The sequence below is a fragment of the Bolinopsis microptera genome, chromosome 11 (genome assembly GCF_026151205.1).
Source record: "Bolinopsis microptera isolate Bmic1 chromosome 11, MBARI_Bmic_1.0, whole genome shotgun sequence".
NCBI classification, from domain to species: domain Eukaryota; kingdom Metazoa; phylum Ctenophora; class Tentaculata; order Lobata; family Bolinopsidae; genus Bolinopsis; species Bolinopsis microptera.
The window spans coordinates 361513-385634 of record NC_087082.1 but is presented as its reverse complement, the minus strand read 5'-3'; the positions used below and the strand labels follow the sequence as shown (position 1 = coordinate 385634).

At 42.1% G+C, this 24122-nt stretch overlaps 1 protein-coding gene across 6 annotated transcripts in view; it reads left to right on the top strand.

Moving 5' to 3' along the window:
• LOC134823411 (uncharacterized) overlaps positions 1-24122 on the top strand; it is a 128235-nt gene that overhangs the window by 2741 nt on the left and 101372 nt on the right. For 4 of the 6 annotated variants that reach the window (XM_063834872.1, XM_063834870.1, XM_063834873.1 and 1 more), the window contains exons 2-4: positions 2521-2651; positions 15010-15119; positions 18819-18871. In XM_063834872.1, the coding sequence (XP_063690942.1) occupies positions 2521-2651; positions 15010-15119; positions 18819-18871 (294 nt within the window). Of the gene's footprint in view, positions 1-2520; positions 2652-15009; positions 15390-18818; positions 18872-24122 lie in introns of all 6 variants that reach the window. The other 2 variants (XM_063834869.1, XM_063834868.1) reach the window with 1 other exon arrangement.

Below are 24122 nucleotides of genomic sequence, written 5' to 3'. Positions count from 1 at the left end.
GGTGTGTGTTACCAATATTGTGTTACATTGGGCTCCACAGACCGTTATATTGGTATTTGTAATAGCTATTGTCCGTCAGTCAGTTATAGATATTATATAAGGCTTCATAAAGCTTATAACTTCATCTCATTATACATTATACATTGTGTGCCCCCATCTAATATGACATCTTCTTCCCTAGACTTCTAGAACATTACCCACAGGTTGTAGTCCTTCGGTTTATAAAACCTAGAAATAAATTACAACGAAGCCTATTCTACTAGTACTACACCCTGACTGACATGTACGTATATTTCTCATCAGAATGGCAGATAAATATGTAACTAGTTGCTCTAACTTTAGGAATCTTGCTAGAGGGTGACACGGCTCACAGATTCTTAAAGATAGCTGTGTTACTTATCATAGTGGTGATATCGATTATGTCAAACATAGATTTCTGAATACGATGATCATGAGTACGATGTTGTCACATTGAAACGTTGAATAATTCCTTTCCTGATAAGAGCCTTTTCCTTGTCGTATCAAACGGGATCAATAGAAATTTACCCAAAAAACATAGATTTCTGAAGAAGAAAAGTGTTATAATATTTGTAGGTGTATAAACGGGCTCTACTATCTCAGTAAACTTTAATTTTTCTTGAAACAGCTTTAAATTCATAATTGCGAATCTGTTACCTCTAACTAACCTCAATAATCATCAATAAAAGTTAAGCTCAAGCCAAACATATCGTATTATTATTGCCTCAGTTAACCTCACTTTGCCTCAGTTAACCTCACTTTGCCTCAGTTAACCTCACATTGCCTCAGTTAACCTCACTTTGCCTCAGTTAACCTCACTTTGCCTCAGTTAACCTCACTTTGCCTCAGTTAACCTCACTTTGCCTCAGTTAACCTCACTTTGCCTCAGTTAACCTCACTTTGCCTCAGTTAACCTCACTTTGCCTCAGTTAACCTCACTTTGCCTCAGTTAACCTCGATTTGCCTCAGTTAACCTCACTTTGCCTCAGTTAACCTCACTTTGCCTCAGTTAACCTCACTTTGCCTCAGTTAACCTCACTTTGCCTCAGTTAACCTCACTTTGCCTCAGTTAACCTCACTTTTAGTGCACAGCCGCTGGTGTGCCGGCTCAACACCAGACAATAGGTTTACAGAGTTTACACTATAACTGTTGTCTGAGTAGATAATTGTACACACGATTTGACCAGAATCAAGACTCAGTTATCTGGGAAACGCCAGACAGGAGGATGTGGGAGGATATGGGAGGATGGTCAGGTTCTGAACGTAGAAAAAAAAGGTTACTCTAGTAGCAACTACACCCTGCTACTAGAGGAGGTTCTGAACGTAGAAAACTTTACACGGTAAAAGTGAAAAATCATTTTAACGACAATCTTAAAATACAAGTTAAAAAGTTATTCGCTGGTAGAGCCAGTGCCACTCTCGTTACGAAAATAATTTTTTTAAATACTAGGTTTATTTCTTACAATAATATCTCCTCTGATCACAAGTCTAGCATTTCCAGTAAACAGTATTGTAAATATATAATAATAAACACAGATACTAGCTGTTGTAATGTTAGCTTGCTGAGCTGACTACTTGGGAAATATAATAACCCGGATTTAAACACGTCGCACATACTGCTTCTCCTATTTACACGTATCTTTAGTAAACATTCTTACTAACAATTGTAGAGCGAGATCGCATATTAATCAATTATTGTTTTTGTATGTCCTCACTTCTATCTGGCACTAGTTCCAATACACCAGCCCCATGTTTAGTAAAGTTAAACAAGAACTAGAACTCTAATTATCTGCTTCTTATCTTTTCACTCAATTACCGTACTTAAAACGTAAACTCTTATCTTCTTAGAAGACGTTAACACTCGATACTTCGTGAAATTACAATCTTAAGTCTGGTTTTTAAAAGTTGGAAGAGGAATTTAGAGGTTAAATTCTGATTTTTTAGGCTTTATCTACATTTTCTTGATAAGTTTATAAGTGAATTAGTTTTTAAAGTTCGTTCAATTGATTAAAAAACAACCACCGAACCGATCATTGCTTTTTTTCCACTGCACTAGTTATGCTTTGTAATAACACTCATCTCACAATATTCATATTATAATGAACTAGTGTAACTAGTGTTATTAGTATAGATAAACTTACTCTGTTCTAACAAGGAATCACAATATAATTAAAATTACTGCCGCTTGTTAAATTAATAAGTTACCTAAGTAGAGTAAGTGCTCTAAGTTTGAAAAGTTCCTCGACTTTCCTTACGCTTAAATCTCTAGAATTAAAGTCAGATATTAATAAGTTAAATATAAAATAGATTAATCTGATGGTGACCTTTTGATTTCTAAGCCTCATTAGTCTGAGCAAACATTACTTTGTATTACTTTATATTATGAATAACTCAATATTTTAAATTACTTTCAAGTAATTTAATGATTAAAATCATTAAACATTATGGAAATGTTATAAATATTTTAAATTCCAAAGCTTTAACAAATGTTTCCTTCCACAGAGTACCCTACAGTCAGATCTCGCCAGCTCTAAAGAGAAGAGCAGCAGCTTCCAAATCAGTTCCAGCTGATTCACATGCTTCATCACACGACCAGTCAAAACGCTCCACTGTCAGTCAGATATTTCACTCAGGTTTGTTCACATGCTTCATCACATGACCAGTCAAAACGCTCTACTGTCAGTCAGATATTTCACTCAGGTTTGTTCACATGCTTCATCACATGACCAGTCAAAACGCTCTACTGTCAGTCAGATATTTCACTCAGGTTTGTTCACATGCTTCATCACACGACCAGTCAAAACGCTCCACTGTCAGTCAGATATTTCACTCAGGTTTGTTCACATGCTTCATCACATGACCAGTCAAAACGCTCTACTGTCAGTCAGATATTTCACTCAGGTTTGTTCACATGCTTCATCACATGACCAGTCAAAACGCTCCACTGTCAGTCAGATATTTCACTCAGGTTTGTTCACATGCTTCATCACATGACCAGTCAAAACGCTCCACTGTCAGTCAGATATTTCACTCAGGTTTGTTCACATGCTTCATCACATGACCAGTCAAAACGCTCCACTGTCAGTCAGATATTTCACTCAGGTTTGTTCACATGCTTCATCACATGACCAGTCAAAACGCTCTACTGTCAGTCAGATATTTCACTCAGGTTTGTTCACATGCTTCATCACATGACCAGTCAAAACGCTCCACTGTCAGTCAGATATTTCACTCAGGTTTGTTCACATGCTTCATCACATGACCAGTCAAAACGCTCCACTGTCAGTCAGATATTTCACTCAGGTTTGTTCACATGCTTCATCACATGACCAGTCAAAACGCTCCACTGTCAGTCAGATATTTCACTCAGGTTTGTTCACATGCTTCATCACATGACCAGTCAAAACGCTCCACTGTCAGTCAGATATTTCACTCAGGTTTGTTCACATGCTTCATCACATGACCAGTCAAAACGCTCCACTGTCAGTCAGATATTTCACTCAGGTTTGTTCACATGCTTCATCACATGACCAGTCAAAACGCTCCACTGTCAGTCAGATATTTCACTCAGGTTTGTTCACATGCTTCATCACATGACCAGTCAAAACGCTCCACTGTCAGTCAGATATTTCACTCAGGTTTGTTCACATGCTTCATCACATGACCAGTCAAAACGCTCCACTGTCAGTCAGATATTTCACTCAGGTTTGTTCACATGCTTCATCACATGACCAGTCAAAACGCTCCACTGTCAGTCAGATATTTCACTCAGGTTTGTTCACATGCTTCATCACATGACCAGTCAAAACGCTCCACTGTCAGTCAGATATTTCACTCAGGTTTGTTCACATGCTTCATCACATGACCAGTCAAAACGCTCCACTGTCAGTCAGATATTTCACTCAGGTTTGTTCACATGCTTCATCACATGACCAGTCAAAACGCTCCACTGTCAGTCAGATATTTCACTCAGGTTTGTTCACATGCTTCATCACATGACCAGTCAAAACGCTCCACTGTCAGTCAGATATTTCACTCAGGTTTGTTCACATGCTTCATCACATGACCAGTCAAAACGCTCCACTGTCAGTCAGATATTTCACTCAGGTTTGTTCACATGCTTCATCACATGACCAGTCAAAACGCTCCACTGTCAGTCAGATATTTCACTCAGGTTTGTTCACATGCTTCATCACATGACCAGTCAAAACGCTCCACTGTCAGTCAGATATTTCACTCAGGTTTGTTCACATGCTTCATCACATGACCAGTCAAAACGCTCCACTGTCAGTCAGATATTTCACTCAGGTTTGTTCACATGCTTCATCACATGACCAGTCAAAACGCTCCACTGTCAGTCAGATATTTCACTCAGGTTTGTTCACATGCTTCATCACATGACCAGTCAAAACGCTCTACTGTCAGTCAGATATTTCACTCAGGTTTGTTCACATGCTTCATCACATGACCAGTCAAAACGCTCCACTGTCAGTCAGATATTTCACTCAGGTTTGTTCACATGCTTCATCACATGACCAGTCAAAACGCTCCACTGTCAGTCAGATATTTCACTCAGGTTTGTTCACATGCTTCATCACATGACCAGTCAAAACGCTCCACTGTCAGTCAGATATTTCACTCAGGTTTGTTCACATGCTTCATCACATGACCAGTCAAAACGCTCCACTGTCAGTCAGATATTTCACTCAGGTTTGTTCACATGCTTCATCACATGACCAGTCAAAACGCTCCACTGTCAGTCAGATATTTCACTCAGGTTTGTTCACATGCTTCATCACATGACCAGTCAAAACGCTCCACTGTCAGTCAGATATTTCACTCAGGTTTGTTCACATGCTTCATCACATGACCAGTCAAAACGCTCCACTGTCAGTCAGATATTTCACTCAGGTTTGTTCACATGCTTCATCACATGACCAGTCAAAACGCTCCACTGTCAGTCAGATATTTCACTCAGGTTTGTTCACATGCTTCATCACATGACCAGTCAAAACGCTCCACTGTCAGTCAGATATTTCACTCAGGTTTGTTCACATGCTTCATCACATGACCAGTCAAAACGCTCCACTGTCAGTCAGATATTTCACTCAGGTTTGTTCACATGCTTCATCACATGACCAGTCAAAACGCTCCACTGTCAGTCAGATATTTCACTCAGGTTTGTTCACATGCTTCATCACATGACCAGTCAAAACGCTCCACTGTCAGTCAGATATTTCACTCAGGTTTGTTCACATGCTTCATCACATGACCAGTCAAAACGCTCCACTGTCAGTCAGATATTTCACTCAGGTTTGTTCACATGCTTCATCACATGACCAGTCAAAACGCTCCACTGTCAGTCAGATATTTCACTCAGGTTTGTTCACATGCTTCATCACATGACCAGTCAAAACGCTCCACTGTCAGTCAGATATTTCACTCAGGTTTGTTCACATGCTTCATCACATGACCAGTCAAAACGCTCCACTGTCAGTCAGATATTTCACTCAGGTTTGTTCACATGCTTCATCACATGACCAGTCAAAACGCTCTACTGTCAGTCAGATATTTCACTCAGGTTTGTTCACATGCTTCATCACATGACCAGTCAAAACGCTCTACTGTCAGTCAGATATTTCACTCAGGTTTGTTCACATGCTTCATCACATGACCAGTCAAAACGCTCCACTGTCAGTCAGATATTTCACTCAGGTTTGTTCACATGCTTCATCACATGACCAGTCAAAACGCTCCACTGTCAGTCAGATATTTCACTCAGGTTTGTTCACATGCTTCATCACATGACCAGTCAAAACGCTCCACTGTCAGTCAGATATTTCACTCAGGTTTGTTCACATGCTTCATCACATGACCAGTCAAAACGCTCCACTGTCAGTCAGATATTTCACTCAGGTTTGTTCACATGCTTCATCACATGACCAGTCAAAACGCTCCACTGTCAGTCAGATATTTCACTCAGGTTTGTTCACATGCTTCATCACATGACCAGTCAAAACGCTCTACTGTCAGTCAGATATTTCACTCAGGTTTGTTCACATGCTTCATCACATGACCAGTCAAAACGCTCCACTGTCAGTCAGATATTTCACTCAGGTTTGTTCACATGCTTCATCACATGACCAGTCAAAACGCTCTACTGTCAGTCAGATATTTCACTCAGGTTTGTTCACATGCTTCATCACATGACCAGTCAAAACGCTCCACTGTCAGTCAGATATTTCACTCAGGTTTGTTCACATGCTTCATCACATGACCAGTCAAAACGCTCCACTGTCAGTCAGATATTTCACTCAGGTTTGTTCACATGCTTCATCACATGACCAGTCAAAACGCTCTACTGTCAGTCAGATATTTCACTCAGGTTTGTTCACATGCTTCATCACATGACCAGTCAAAACGCTCCACTGTCAGTCAGATATTTCACTCAGGTTTGTTCACATGCTTCATCACATGACCAGTCAAAACGCTCCACTGTCAGTCAGATATTTCACTCAGGTTTGTTCACATGCTTCATCACATGACCAGTCAAAACGCTCCACTGTCAGTCAGATATTTCACTCAGGTTTGTTCACATGCTTCATCACATGACCAGTCAAAACGCTCCACTGTCAGTCAGATATTTCACTCAGGTTTGTTCACATGCTTCATCACATGACCAGTCAAAACGCTCCACTGTCAGTCAGATATTTCACTCAGGTTTGTTCACATGCTTCATCACATGACCAGTCAAAACGCTCCACTGTCAGTCAGATATTTCACTCAGGTTTGTTCACATGCTTCATCACATGACCAGTCAAAACGCTCTACTGTCAGTCAGATATTTCACTCAGGTTTGTTCACATGCTTCATCACATGACCAGTCAAAACGCTCCACTGTCAGTCAGATATTTCACTCAGGTTTGTTCACATGCTTCATCACATGACCAGTCAAAACGCTCACTGTCAGTCAGATATTTCACTCAGGTTTGTTCACATGCTTCATCACATGACCAGTCAAAACGCTCCACTGTCAGTCAGATATTTCACTCAGGTTTGTTCACATGCTTCATCACATGACCAGTCAAAACGCTCCACTGTCAGTCAGATATTTCACTCAGGTTTGTTCACATGCTTCATCACATGACCAGTCAAAACGCTCCACTGTCAGTCAGATATTTCACTCAGGTTTGTTCACATGCTTCATCACATGACCAGTCAAAACGCTCCACTGTCAGTCAGATATTTCACTCAGGTTTGTTCACATGCTTCATCACATGACCAGTCAAAACGCTCCACTGTCAGTCAGATATTTCACTCAGGTTTGTTCACATGCTTCATCACATGACCAGTCAAAACGCTCCACTGTCAGTCAGATATTTCACTCAGGTTTGTTCACATGCTTCATCACATGACCAGTCAAAACGCTCCACTGTCAGTCAGATATTTCACTCAGGTTTGTTCACATGCTTCATCACATGACCAGTCAAAACGCTCCACTGTCAGTCAGATATTTCACTCAGGTTTGTTCACATGCTTCATCACATGACCAGTCAAAACGCTCCACTGTCAGTCAGATATTTCACTCAGGTTTGTTCACATGCTTCATCACATGACCAGTCAAAACGCTCACTGTCAGTCAGATATTTCACTCAGGTTTGTTCACATGCTTCATCACATGACCAGTCAAAACGCTCTACTGTCAGTCAGATATTTCACTCAGGTTTGTTCACATGCTTCATCACATGACCAGTCAAAACGCTCTACTGTCAGTCAGATATTTCACTCAGGTTTGTTCACATGCTTCATCACATGACCAGTCAAAACGCTCTACTGTCAGTCAGATATTTCACTCAGGTTTGTTCACATGCTTCATCACATGACCAGTCAAAACGCTCCACTGTCAGTCAGATATTTCACTCAGGTTTGTTCACATGCTTCATCACATGACCAGTCAAAACGCTCCACTGTCAGTCAGATATTTCACTCAGGTTTGTTCACATGCTTCATCACATGACCAGTCAAAACGCTCACTGTCAGTCAGATATTTCACTCAGGTTTGTTCACATGCTTCATCACATGACCAGTCAAAACGCTCCACTGTCAGTCAGATATTTCACTCAGGTTTGTTCACATGCTTCATCACATGACCAGTCAAAACGCTCCACTGTCAGTCAGATATTTCACTCAGGTTTGTTCACATGCTTCATCACATGACCAGTCAAAACGCTCTACTGTCAGTCAGATATTTCACTCAGGTTTGTTCACATGCTTCATCACAAGACCAGTCAAAACGCTCCACTGTCAGTCAGATATTTCACTCAGGTTTGTTCACATGCTTCATCACATGACAGTCAAAACGCTCTACTGTCAGTCAGATATTTCACTCAGGTTTGTTCACATGCTTCATCACATGACCAGTCAAAACGCTCTACTGTCAGTCAGATATTTCACTCAGGTTTGTTCACATGCTTCATCACATGACCAGTCAAAACGCTCTACTGTCAGTCAGATATTTCACTCAGGTTTGTTCACATGCTTCATCACATGACCAGTCAAAACGCTCTACTGTCAGTCAGATATTTCACTCAGGTTTGTTCACATGCTTCATCACATGACCAGTCAAAACGCTCCACTGTCAGTCAGATATTTCACTCAGGTTTGTTCACATGCTTCATCACATGACCAGTCAAAACGCTCTACTGTCAGTCAGATATTTCACTCAGGTTTGTTCACATGCTTCATCACATGACCAGTCAAAACGCTCCACTGTCAGTCAGATATTTCACTCAGGTTTGTTCACATGCTTCATCACATGACCAGTCAAAACGCTCTACTGTCAGTCAGATATTTCACTCAGGTTTGTTCACATGCTTCATCACATGACCAGTCAAAACGCTCTACTGTCAGTCAGATATTTCACTCAGGTTTGTTCACATGCTTCATCACATGACCAGTCAAAACGCTCTACTGTCAGTCAGATATTTCACTCAGGTTTGTTCACATGCTTCATCACATGACCAGTCAAAACGCTCTACTGTCAGTCAGATATTTCACTCAGGTTTGTTCACATGCTTCATCACATGACCAGTCAAAACGCTCTACTGTCAGTCAGATATTTCACTCAGGTTTGTTCACATGCTTCATCACATGACCAGTCAAAACGCTCTACTGTCAGTCAGATATTTCACTCAGGTTTGTTCACATGCTTCATCACATGACCAGTCAAAACGCTCCACTGTCAGTCAGATATTTCACTCAGGTTTGTTCACATGCTTCATCACATGACCAGTCAAAACGCTCCACTGTCAGTCAGATATTTCACTCAGGTTTGTTCACATGCTTCATCACATGACCAGTCAAAACGCTCCACTGTCAGTCAGATATTTCACTCAGGTTTGTTCACATGCTTCATCACATGACCAGTCAAAACGCTCTACTGTCAGTCAGATATTTCACTCAGGTTTGTTCACATGCTTCATCACATGACCAGTCAAAACGCTCTACTGTCAGTCAGATATTTCACTCAGGTTTGTTCACATGCTTCATCACATGACCAGTCAAAACGCTCTACTGTCAGTCAGATATTTCACTCAGGTTTGTTCACATGCTTCATCACATGACCAGTCAAAACGCTCCACTGTCAGTCAGATATTTCACTCAGGTTTGTTCACATGCTTCATCACATGACCAGTCAAAACGCTCTACTGTCAGTCAGATATTTCACTCAGGTTTGTTCACATGCTTCATCACATGACCAGTCAAAACGCTCCACTGTCAGTCAGATATTTCACTCAGGTTTGTTCACATGCTTCATCACATGACCAGTCAAAACGCTCTACTGTCAGTCAGATATTTCACTCAGGTTTGTTCACATGCTTCATCACATGACCAGTCAAAACGCTCTACTGTCAGTCAGATATTTCACTCAGGTTTGTTCACATGCTTCATCACATGACCAGTCAAAACGCTCCACTGTCAGTCAGATATTTCACTCAGGTTTGTTCACATGCTTCATCACATGACCAGTCAAAACGCTCCACTGTCAGTCAGATATTTCACTCAGGTTTGTTCACATGCTTCATCACATGACCAGTCAAAACGCTCTACTGTCAGTCAGATATTTCACTCAGGTTTGTTCACATGCTTCATCACATGACCAGTCAAAACGCTCCACTGTCAGTCAGATATTTCACTCAGGTTTGTTCACATGCTTCATCACATGACCAGTCAAAACGCTCTACTGTCAGTCAGATATTTCACTCAGGTTTGTTCACATGCTTCATCACATGACCAGTCAAAACGCTCTACTGTCAGTCAGATATTTCACTCAGGTTTGTTCACATGCTTCATCACATGACCAGTCAAAACGCTCTACTGTCAGTCAGATATTTCACTCAGGTTTGTTCACATGCTTCATCACATGACCAGTCAAAACGCTCCACTGTCAGTCAGATATTTCACTCAGGTTTGTTCACATGCTTCATCACATGACCAGTCAAAACGCTCCACTGTCAGTCAGATATTTCACTCAGGTTTGTTCACATGCTTCATCACATGACCAGTCAAAACGCTCCACTGTCAGTCAGATATTTCACTCAGGTTTGTTCACATGCTTCATCACATGACCAGTCAAAACGCTCCACTGTCAGTCAGATATTTCACTCAGGTTTGTTCACATGCTTCATCACATGACCAGTCAAAACGCTCTACTGTCAGTCAGATATTTCACTCAGGTTTGTTCACATGCTTCATCACATGACCAGTCAAAACGCTCTACTGTCAGTCAGATATTTCACTCAGGTTTGTTCACATGCTTCATCACATGACCAGTCAAAACGCTCTACTGTCAGTCAGATATTTCACTCAGGTTTGTTCACATGCTTCATCACATGACCAGTCAAAACGCTCCACTGTCAGTCAGATATTTCACTCAGGTTTGTTCACATGCTTCATCACATGACCAGTCAAAACGCTCCACTGTCAGTCAGATATTTCACTCAGGTTTGTTCACATGCTTCATCACATGACCAGTCAAAACGCTCTACTGTCAGTCAGATATTTCACTCAGGTTTGTTCACATGCTTCATCACATGACCAGTCAAAACGCTCCACTGTCAGTCAGATATTTCACTCAGGTTTGTTCACATGCTTCATCACATGACCAGTCAAAACGCTCCTACTGTCAGTCAGATATTTCACTCAGGTTTGTTCACATGCTTCATCACATGACCAGTCAAAACGCTCCACTGTCAGTCAGATATTTCACTCAGGTTTGTTCACATGCTTCATCACATGACCAGTCAAAACGCTCTACTGTCAGTCAGATATTTCACTCAGGTTTGTTCACATGCTTCATCACATGACCAGTCAAAACGCTCTACTGTCAGTCAGATATTTCACTCAGGTTTGTTCACATGCTTCATCACATGACCAGTCAAAACGCTCCACTGTCAGTCAGATATTTCACTCAGGTTTGTTCACATGCTTCATCACATGACCAGTCAAAACGCTCCACTGTCAGTCAGATATTTCACTCAGGTTTGTTCACATGCTTCATCACATGACCAGTCAAAACGCTCCACTGTCAGTCAGATATTTCACTCAGGTTTGTTCACATGCTTCATCACATGACCAGTCAAAACGCTCTACTGTCAGTCAGATATTTCACTCAGGTTTGTTCACATGCTTCATCACATGACCAGTCAAAACGCTCTACTGTCAGTCAGATATTTCACTCAGGTTTGTTCACATGCTTCATCACATGACCAGTCAAAACGCTCCACTGTCAGTCAGATATTTCACTCAGGTTTGTTCACATGCTTCATCACATGACCAGTCAAAACGCTCCACTGTCAGTCAGATATTTCACTCAGGTTTGTTCACATGCTTCATCACATGACCAGTCAAAACGCTCCACTGTCAGTCAGATATTTCACTCAGGTTTGTTCACATGCTTCATCACATGACCAGTCAAAACGCTCCACTGTCAGTCAGATATTTCACTCAGGTTTGTTCACATGCTTCATCACATGACCAGTCAAAACGCTCTACTGTCAGTCAGATATTTCACTCAGGTTTGTTCACATGCTTCATCACATGACCAGTCAAAAACGCTCTACTGTCAGTCAGATATTTCACTCAGGTTTGTTCACATGCTTCATCACATGACCAGTCAAAACGCTCTACTGTCAGTCAGATGTTTTACTCAGGTTTGTTTCACATGCTTCATCACATGGAACAGTCAAAACGCTCTACTGTCAGTCAGATATTTCACTCGGTTTGTTCTAGTTGCTTCATCACATGACCATCAAAAAGCTCTACTGTCACAGATATTTCACTCATTTTGTTCAGTAATAGCCAAAAAATCGACAAAAACTGCCTAACTTCAGGCAGATTTTTGATGTTTGTTTGATATCACACTATTCAGTTATTTCGCGCCTTCAAAAAGTCACTAGCACATTCCTATCAAAATTTTAGAAAAATCAGTAAATATGAAAAACGAAAAATGTGCCTAAATTTGATGCCTAATTTTGATGTTTTTAGAAACGAAATTACAAGATTTACACACACCTTGAAATAGAATTGAATAGACACACGAGCAAAATTTCAACTCGATACCGCAATAAATGATTATCTTATAAGCCTCTCCACGAAATAAATGGTGTTTTTTCCGAAATTCCAACTAACCAGGAAATGCTCGATTCACAAATGGGTAGTCCTCAAATAATTTTTTTAAATGTGGAAACGGTGCGCTAGATGGTCACTGAACTGCCTATGAGGTCATTTGGGTTGGACGGCACAAACCACTGTTTTGGTATATGCCCCCTTAAGTGGTGGTCCAGGAGATGGTATTTGAACAACACTCTTCATTGCATAATAGGCTAGCACACGAATACTTGTCCGCATTATGTAGTGTATACTACTATATATACATTATGTAGTGTCTCCACCATTACACTATTATCGTGTAATCAATATAACCTTACTACCACTTACTATCAGTTTACTGTAATAATCTCACTGTTAAGTTTACTGTAATAATATCACTGTTCCTGATTCAGCATCTCCCTGGTAACTCTATCTCACATAACATCACACATCCACTAGAGTGTCGTTACAGTACCGTTACAGTACTGTTACAGTACCGTTACAGTGTCGTTACAGTACCGTTACAGTACTGTTACAGTACCGTTACAGTGTCGTTACAGTACTGTTACAGTGTCGTTACACTACCGTTACAGTGTCGTTACACTACCGTTACAGTACCGTTACAGTACCTACCTGTAATTTAACTGACTAATGATGAGCAGCTACAAACTTGTATATTATCAGGTGTTGCTCAGGGAGCACTACTAACTGGTTACATACAGTAATACGACACTGCTACACCCTAATATATTGTCCTTAATACTTGCTGCATACAATATACTGGTAGTATTTCCCTGAAACTTTATATATGTGCAGTTTTTATGACTGGCATAACATGATATTATGTATGAAACGATAATACGTTTGCAAGTTTGGTATGTGTATATTTAAAACATATAAATGATACGAAAAGTGGGCGGGCGTGTTATTATTCTGCAGAATAGCGAAATACCAATGACCGTGTTTTTCAGGTATTCCAGGTATTACAATTCCCTAGTGAGTTATTTTTAAAGCGTACTGAAATTTGTGTTATACCCCCTCGGCCTTGTTTCGAATGAGGAAATATAACTAACTCTGGTCGAATTGTTATTCCTCGAATAAACTAAGACTATTACATTTACTGAATAGTTGTGTATGAGATTGAATTATTTCGACCCGATCCGGCCAGTTCACATCCTGGCGGCAGTTCCTATTGAAGAGTTCGAATATAAGCTATACTTTTGTTTTGAATTGAGCTATCGAATACTTAAGTGTTAATACTAAGTGTTACTTAAGTGTTACTTAAGTGTTCTCAGAAAACATGTTGTGACTTGTGATGTTGCATCTAAAGATGGTCGTATTCGACATAATGCTAATAATCCTGCACGTCATTTGAATATCTAACATTGGCCGGTGACCTGTACCAAGCCACACCCATTATTATACGAAAAGTATCTTTGAATAGTAGCTGCACTATGTCACACTCTAGTAGCACTAGTAGTAGTAGTAGTACTCCCTACTACTACTCCCTTCCCGTTACTGTGCAGCTCACCTTATCAGGTTAAATGCTAAACTAATTCACGCTTAAAATATGGACATTTTACATTACATTTTCCACTACATCACATGAATAAAAATACGCTCAGAAAGATTGGGAGCTGGTCATTTTCCAGTCTCCGTATGTGACATAACAATAAGTTAGTCTCACTTGACTTTACCACTCTTGCCAGTAATGTGTAATTGTAATTGACAGGGCTGCTTCCTGCACTACACACAGTATATAACATATAGTGTATAATAACAGTTCTGTGCAAATTGTGCTTGTTTGTAGTTATTACAGGCAGGTAAATTACAATATTGGAGGTAAATTATTAGGTTGCGTGGTTACCGGGAGCCCTTAATAGTAAATTATCTTGTGTCCAGTATAATTAGTTATGAGATATATATGAATAAACATCGCCCAAGTCACAATTAATAGCTACACCATTGTATGGACTATGGGGGGTCGTTATAGTCCTTGGTTCATTCTCTTGTACTTGATATAGACGCTTCAGTGAACTGGACAGTGTAATAAATGTTGCTAAATTCAAAGAGTTCAGTAACTGCGTATTTGTAACGCGCGAATATAAATTTGTGGTCAAGGCCTGCGAATTACCGCGCACTTTACCACGCGCGCGCGTATATCTGTTTTGTAGAATTTACAATTTTAGTCCTAAATCGAGCAATGAACGGAAGAGCAAATCAGATCATAGCACTGGTTCTTGAATCCTGATTCCTGTCCTACTATAAAATATTTAAACACCATGTAAATATGATTTATCTCAGAATTACAACCTCACACTTATTAAATCACCCCTTCAGTTCCCGACGCAGTAAAGAAGAAGTTCTCACGATCTGGAGCCCCTAGTCCGGACCTATCCAGTATCAACAGTTGGGGTAGTGAGGATACTTTAGAGTACGATAATAGTGAGGTGAGTATCAACAGTTGGGGTAGTGAGGATACTTTAGAGTACGATAATAGTGAGGTGAGTATCAACAGTTGGGGTAGTGAGGATACTTTAGAGTACGATAATAGTGAGGTGAGTATCAACAGTTGGGGTAGTGAGGATACTTTAGAGTACGATTATAGTGAGGTGAGTATCAACAGTTGGGGTAGTGAGGATACTTTAGAGTACGATAATAGTGAGGTGAGTATCAACAGTTGGGGTAGTGAGGATACTTTAGAGTACGATAATAGTGAGGTGAGTATCAACAGTTGGGGTAGTGAGGATACTTTAGAGTACGATTATAGTGAGGTGAGGCAACATAGAGGTACATGTGACTGCGTTCATTGTTGACACGTGAATGTGTTTAATCATTCATATTAAATAAGAAACTGTGGTATAGCATGATAGTAAGTAAGATATTCAGTCACTCTTCGGAACAATATTAGCTCCTAGCTAAGCTGCCTACTTTAGGGCAGCTTAAGCCCTACTTATAACTGTAGAGTCTAAGTAAACAGTTCTGAGCACGTACGTCGCACAATCAATGCTAGTTGCTAGTGTGGTTATTGCGAGAGAGGATTGGGACCCAATCATATCACCTTTGTGACGAAGCTTGACAGGGAAATCATTCTAATTCTTCTGAAAAATAACATCGCATTTTTGTGACGTTCGTTGAAACATACATATAATATTATAGAACCCACAACCTACCAACGCGTCCCAATGACCACAACACTGCAACACAATTGGTCCTATTCGCCACAACACTGCAACACAATTGGTCCTATTCGCCACAACACTGCAACACAATTGGTCCTATTCGCCACAACACTGCAACACAATTGGTCCTATTCGCCACAACACTGCAACACAATTGGTCCTATTCGCCACAACACTGCAACACAATTGGTCCTATTCGCCACAACACTGCAACACAATTGGTCCTATTCGCCACAACACTGCAACACAATTGGTCCTATTCGCCACAACACTGCAACACAATTGGTCCTATTCGCCACAACACTGCAACACAATTGGTCCTATTCGCCACAACACTGCAACACAATTGGTCCTATTCGCCACAACACTGCAACACAATTGGTCCTATTCGCCACAACACTGCAACACAATTGGTCCTATTCGCCACAACACTGCAACACAATTGGTCCTATTCGCCACAACACTGCAACACAATTGGTCCTATTCGCCATAACACTGCAACAACACAATTGGTCCTATTCGCCACAACACTGCAACACAGTTGGTCCTATTCGCCACAACACTGCAACACAATTGGTCCTATTCGCCACAACACTGCAACACAATTGGTCCTATTCGCCATAACACTGCAACAACACAATTGGTCCTATTCGCCGCAACACTGCAACACAATTGGTCCTATTCGCCACAACACTGCAACACAATTGGTCCTATTCGCCACAACACTGCAACACAATTGGTCCTATTCGCCACAACACTGCAACACAATTGGTCCTATTCGCCACAACACTGCAACACAATTGGTCCTATTCGCCACAACACTGCAACACAATTGGTCCTATTCGCCATAACACTGCAACAACACAATTGGTCCTATTCGCCACAACACTGCAACACAATTGGTCCTATTCGCCATAACACTGCAACAACACAATTGGTCCTATTCGCCGCAACACTGCAACACAATTGGTCCTATTCGCCACAACACTGCAACACAATTGGTCCTATTCGCCACAACACTGCAACACAATTGGTCCTATTCGCCACAACACTGCAACACAATTGGTCCTATTCGCCACAACACTGCAACACAATTGGTCCTATTCGCCACAACACTGCAACACAATTGGTCCTATTCGCCACAACACTGCAACACAATTGGTCATATTCGTCAAAGAAATGACGAATGTTCACAACATGCTCTCTCTCAATGACCACTCTCTCTTTAATCAAGCAAACAAAATCGATCATAACGAAAAAGCGTGCTTCACACCGCATATTATAAAGATAAAGTCCTTAGCAAAGCTGCCAGCAATGAGGCGTCATGTGACAAGTAGCGGTATTCTGGCGTTGTGTGACAGCGTTATTAACACTATTGTCAGCCAACTATTTGTCAAGCGTTTCCTTAGTTTTAAGATAATATACTGTTGTAGCTAGTCCAGTATGTAGCTTGTAGTCGTAGTATGCAGCTTACAAAGAATTGTAGTGTTGGTAATGAGGGGGGGGGGGGGGTTATAATGAGGGACCGCGTTTTAAAGTCGTTATTAAGATCAGCCCATGTAATCGGAACCATTAAACTCTACAGGGCCCCAGTGTAATTCAGCAGGGAGCAGTGAGCAGTGAGCAGTGAGCAGTGAGCAGTGAGCAGTGTGGTATTTGTTGGGATGTCCCTTATCTGATACCGGGCCTCTTATATAATACTTGTAGCCTATTGTTCCCTATCTCATTCTTTGAGAGCCTATTGTTGTTTACCCGCAAGTGTAGTTTATATTGTGTGTAAAGTACGTTTTGGGTGTATGCAATTATTTTAATATGTAGCTGTGAACTGTTATAGCTGTGTGAATATTGTCGGAAATGTTTCCGATTACCAAGCACGCATGTTACTATAGTTACCATAGTTCATTTTGTACGAGGTTTTCTTGATATAACATGGACCTCAAATGGTTGTACAATAATTTTAACACCTTTAGAATTAGATAATTTTAGTTTCAGTTTGTCAGATTAGAAACTAAAATTAATAAATCACGCCACGATCTCCTGATGGGTATAGGTAGTTTAAAACGACCTACATTTTAAACTTAGAAGCAATGCGTTTCGTTGCATAATGACTGATATGAACGCAGATGTCTATTATAAGAGCTTTTTACTTGACAGTATAATTTTAAACAAGGTGTTTTCTTAAGAATTGGCTGCCAGCTCAGATTTAAACATTCCCACGAATTCCCGTAAGCGCGGATAACATTTGTGTAAAATGTTACTTGATTTATTTTGCAGATTTTGCTGTTGTCCAACAGGATATGTTAATCTGATTTGTGTAATTTTACCTGCCAAATAAAAGGTACCATGGTATAACCCAGATATGTATTCTTAGTAATGTATTCTTAGTAATGGCACTAGCAGATGTTAAGTCGGGTGTTTAAATTCCACGAATTTGAGTATTGTCATTTGTCATTATGATTTCTGTTGACGTCGAAATCTAATGTTTTGCTAAAAAAGTGTCGACAAGCTACGAGCACTACTAGAAAACTATACTGCCCCTTAACCCCCTCCCCCCCCCCCCATCACATAGTTTAGTATTTTATATTATAACGTATCGTGTAGTAAGCTTAGACTAGGGACATGCATGCTCAGTTGACTGACTCACTGTATGTACTATTACTCACTGTATTTACCATTACTCACTGTATTATTACTGTAAAAGTAACTACAGTTACTGAGCACTGCTTGCTATACATGTGTGCTATACAGGATGTGTGTACATACCGCCTACAATTACATTCCTGATGTGTGCACGACGCGCTTTGTTGTTTGTTTGTGTCTACATGACATTAATATACAGAGCTTAAGTTATTTTGAATCAGTTCATTGATATTGGAATACTTTTAAGTTTACTTTGAGCTTTGAATCATGCTGAAAAACAAGAAAGTTAGCCGGGTACAGGTTGTAAATCACTAATACCCCACCTAGAGACGTGCAAGTCACTTCAGCATCGTTCTGGACCAGATCAAAGCGTCTGACACGTGAGTAACATTCCTGTTACCATGGTTACAAAACCACTCATTTGTTGTATTATTCAAAGATCCGAAATTGAATATTTTAGTTAACAATTATTATCGTCTGAGGTGTGAGTTATTCATGCATAATGGGGGGGGGGGGTACATTACACTTATCCGGGGGTACACTACACTTATCCGGGGGTACACTACACTTATCTGGGGGTACACTACACTTATCCGGGGGTACACTACACTTATCCAGGGGTACACTACACTTATCCAGGGGTACACTACACTTATCCGGGGGTACACTACACTTATCCGGGGGTACACTACACTTATCCAGGGGTACACTACACTTATCCGGGGGTACACTACACTTATCCGGGGGTACACTACACTTATCCGGAGGTACACTACTCTTATCCGGGGGTTACACTACACTTATATGGGGGTACACTACACTTATCCGGGGGTACACTACACTTATCCGGGGGTACACTACACTTATCCAGGGGTACATTACACTTATCCAGGGGGTACACTACACTTATCCAGGGGGTACATTACACTTATCCAGGGGTTACACTACACTTATCCAGGGGTACACTACACTTATCCGGGGGTTACACTACACTTATCCAGGGGTACACTACACTTATCGGGGGAACACTACACTTATCCGGGGGTACACTACACTTATCCGGGGGTACACTACACTTATCCGGGGGGAACACTACACTTATCCGGGGGGTACACTACACTTATCCGGTGGTACACTACACTTATCCGGGGGTACACTACACTTATCCGGGGGTTACACTACACTAATCCAGGGGTTACACTACACTTATCCAGGGGTACACTACACTTATCCGGGGGTTACACTACACTTATCCAGGGGTAAACTACACTTATCCGGGGGAACACTACACTTATCCGGGGGGGTACACTACACTTATCCGGGGGTACACTACACTTATCCAGGGGGTACATTACACTTATCCAGGGGTTACACTACACTTATCCAGGGGTACACTACACTTATCCGGGGGTTACACTACACTTATCCAGGGGGTACATTACACTTATCCAGGGGGTACACTACACTTATCCAGGGGGTACACTACACTTATCCGGGGGTACACTACACTTATCCGGGGGAACACTACACTTATCCGGGGGTACACTACACTTATCCGGGGGTACACTACACTTATCCGGGGGTACACTACACTTATCCGGGGGTTACACTACACTTATCCGGGGGTACACTACACTTATCCGGGGGTACACTACACTTATCTGGGGGGGTACACTACACTTATCCGGGGGTACACTACACTTATCCGGGGGAACACTACACTTATCCGGGGGAACACTACACTTATCCGGGGGGACACTATACTTATCCGGGGGTACACTACACTTATCGGGGGTACACTACACTTATCCGGGGGTTACACTACACTTATCCAGGGGTACACTAATTTGGGGGAAATAATTATGGGGGTAATAATTACAGGGGTAACACATTATCGGGGGTAACTAACTTTCTGGGGGTACATCAATGGGGGTACACAAAATTTTTCCGGGGGGTAATAACAATCCGGGGGACACCACTTTGGGGTACAAAACCTTTCCTTTACCCTTTCTTTTTCTCAACACTTTTACACAATTTTTACCATTTCCCCCTTTAATCCCGGGGGAAAACTTTCGGGGTAATCCCCTATGGGGGTAAATAACTTTCCGGGGGAAATACCCTTTTCCGGGGAAAAAAAAACACAACTTTTCCAGGGGGTACCACATTTCCGGGGGTAAAAATTTTCCGGGGGTAACACATTTTTTGGGGGGGGTCCTTTTTATGGGGGTAACCCACTTTCCCCCGGGGACACTACACTTTCGGGGGTCATCCTTTTCCGGGGGGAAATTTATTTGGGGGTAAAAATTATCTGGGGGGGTAATACCTTTATCGGGGGTAAATACATTTCCGGGGTCTTTTTCCCGGGGGTTTTAAATTGGGGGGGGGGGTCCAAAAATTATGGGGGTCCCCTCATTTCCGGGGGACCCCTACACTTATCCGGGGGTACCCCTTATGGGGGTTTTTCCTTATCGGGGGGGTTAACTATTTTATGGGGGGGGTCATACATTTTGGGGGGTCCTCTTTTCCGGGGGTTCATAAAAACTTATCCGGGGGCCCACTAAAATTTCGGGGGTAATACACTTTCCGGGGGTTAATCACTTTCGGGGGGTCCTCACTTATCTGGGGGGGGGGGGGGTACACTACACTTATCTGGGGGGGGTACACTACATTATCCGGGGGTACACTACACTTATCGGGGGTACACTACACTTATCCGGGGGGTACACTACACTTATCCGGGGGTACACTACACTTCTCCGGGGGGGTACACTACCACTTATCCCGGGGGTACACTACATTATCGGGGGTACATTACACTTATCTGGGGGTACACTATTTCTTATCCGGGGGGGGGGGGTACACTACACTTATATGGGGGGTACCACTACACTTATCGGGGGGTACACTACACCTTATCGGGGGTACACTACACTCTATCCGGGGTACACTACACTTATCCGGGGTACACTACACTTATCCGGGGGTACACTACACTTATCCGGGGGTACATTACACTTATCCGGGGGTAACACTACACTTATCCGGGGAACACTACACTTATCCGGGGCGTACACTACACTTATCGGGGGTACACTACACTTATCCGGGGGTACATTACACTTATCCAGGGGTACACTACACTTATCCAGGGGGTACATCTACACTATCTGGGGGGGGGGGGTACACTATTCTATCCGGGGGGTACACTACACTTATATGGGGGTACACTACATATATCGGGGGTTACACTACACTTATCGGGGGTACACTACACTTATCCAGGGGGTCACATTACACTTATCTGGGGGGTACACTACATTTATCCGGGGGGTACACTACACTTATCCGGGGTACACTACACTTATCCAGGGGTACACTACACTTATCCGGGGGTACACCACCCCTTATCGGGGGTACACTACACTTACTCCAGGGGGTACATTACACTTATCCAGGGGTACACTACACTTATCCAGGGGGTACACTACACTTATCTGGGGGGGTACACTACACTTATCTGGGGGGGTACACTACACTTTTTTTTCATTGAAATCTTTCAAATCAGTCAATTACATACAAGTTTACACAATGAATTAGTTAAATATAATATTGTCTCTAAGCATGGATTGTCAAAGTTGAATTGTCTCGGACAAAATGTATGTAACCAAAGGCCCTGAGGGTCACCAAACACAGATATTGAGTGCAAATGCAGCTCCTGCACAAGCATGGGCCCTTATAAAATTGTAATAAGTTACTTTAAACAAAATCACACACCCATTCAATCAATTCATAAAATATTGTGCTGTGAGATGAAATTGAGAATATGTGAATGCAGACAGCAAGAATAGATAATCTTGAATAAACTATTTACGGATTTGTTTCTATTGAAAGTCAAGTCAGAGTCCGAATCCACCGGGATAATTTCCCCCACATGTAAGTGGAAAGTTTACTTTTAAAATCAGTGATTACTCTCTATCTCACGGATATCTAGAGGAATGTGATTCCACTTAGTGTGGGTCCTATAGAAGAAATTCTTGGCAAAAAGCGTTGGAGCTTGCTCGAGGTGGAGATAGAGCTTACAAAACATAGAGAGTCCATGTGACTATTTCTGAGCCTTGAGTGGCCTTGAAATGGTTGCAAATATGAGGGTAAAGTGACAGGTATATGTTGCTTCCCAATTTTAAAGAAGAAGATGAGATCCAAGAAGTCAAAGCGGTCTTCAATCGGCATAATCTTCAGCTGAAAGGGGGTACACTACACTTATCCGGGGGTACACTACACTTATCTGGGGGTACACTACACTTATCCAGGGGTACACTACACTTATCCGGGGGTACACTACACTTATCCGGGGGTACACTACACTTATCCGGGGGTACACCACACTTATCCGGGGGTACACTACACTTATCCAGGGGTACACTACACTTATCCAGGGGTACATTCCACCTTATCCGGGGGGGGGGGGGGGGGGGGGGGGGGGTACACTCACACTTATCCGGGGGGTACAATACACTTATCCGGGGGTACACTACACTTATCCGGGGGTACACTACACTTACCCGGGGGTACACTACACTTTTCCGGGGGTACACTACACTTATCCGGGGGGTACACTACACTTATCCGGGGGTACACTACACTTATCCAGGGGGTACATTACACTTATCCAGGGGTACATTACACTTATCCAGGGGGTACATTACACTTATCTGGGGGGGGGTTCACTATTCTTATCCGGGGGGTACACTACACTTATATGGGGGGTACACTACACTTATCCGGGGGAACACTACACTTATCCGGGGGTACACTACACTTATATGGGGGGTACACTAACACTTATCTGGGGGGGTACATACACTTATCTGGGGGGGTACACTACACTTATCCGGGGGTACACTACACTTATCCGGGGGTACACTACACTTATCCAGGGGGTACACTACCACTTATCTGGGGGGGTACACTACACTTATCTGGGGGGTACACTACACTTATCCGGGGGTACACTACACTTATCGGGGGTATACACTACACTTATCGGGGGTACCACTACACTTATCCGGGGGTACACTACACTTATCCGGGGGGGGTACCACTACACTTATCCGGGGGTACACTACACTATCCGGGGGTACATTTACACTTATCTGGGGGTAACACTATTCTTATCGGGGGGGGGGGTACACTTACACTTATAAGGGTGGTACACTACCTTATCCGGGGGGTACACTACACTTATCGGGGTACACTACACTTATCCGGGGGTACACTACACTTATCGGGGGTACACTACCACTTATCGGGGGTACACTACACTTATCCGGGGGTACATCTACACTTATCCGGGGGTACACTACACTTATCGGGGGAACACTACACTTATCCGGGGGTTACACTCACTTATCCGGGGTACACTCACTTATCCAGGGGGTACATTACACTTATCCAGGGTAAACTACACTTATCCAGGGGGTACATTACACTTATCTGGGGGGGGGGGGTACACTCTTACTTATCGGGGGTACACTAACTTATATGGGGGGTACACTACATTTATCCGGGGGTTACACTACACTTATCTGGGGGTACACTACACTTATCCAGGGGTACACTACACTTATCCAG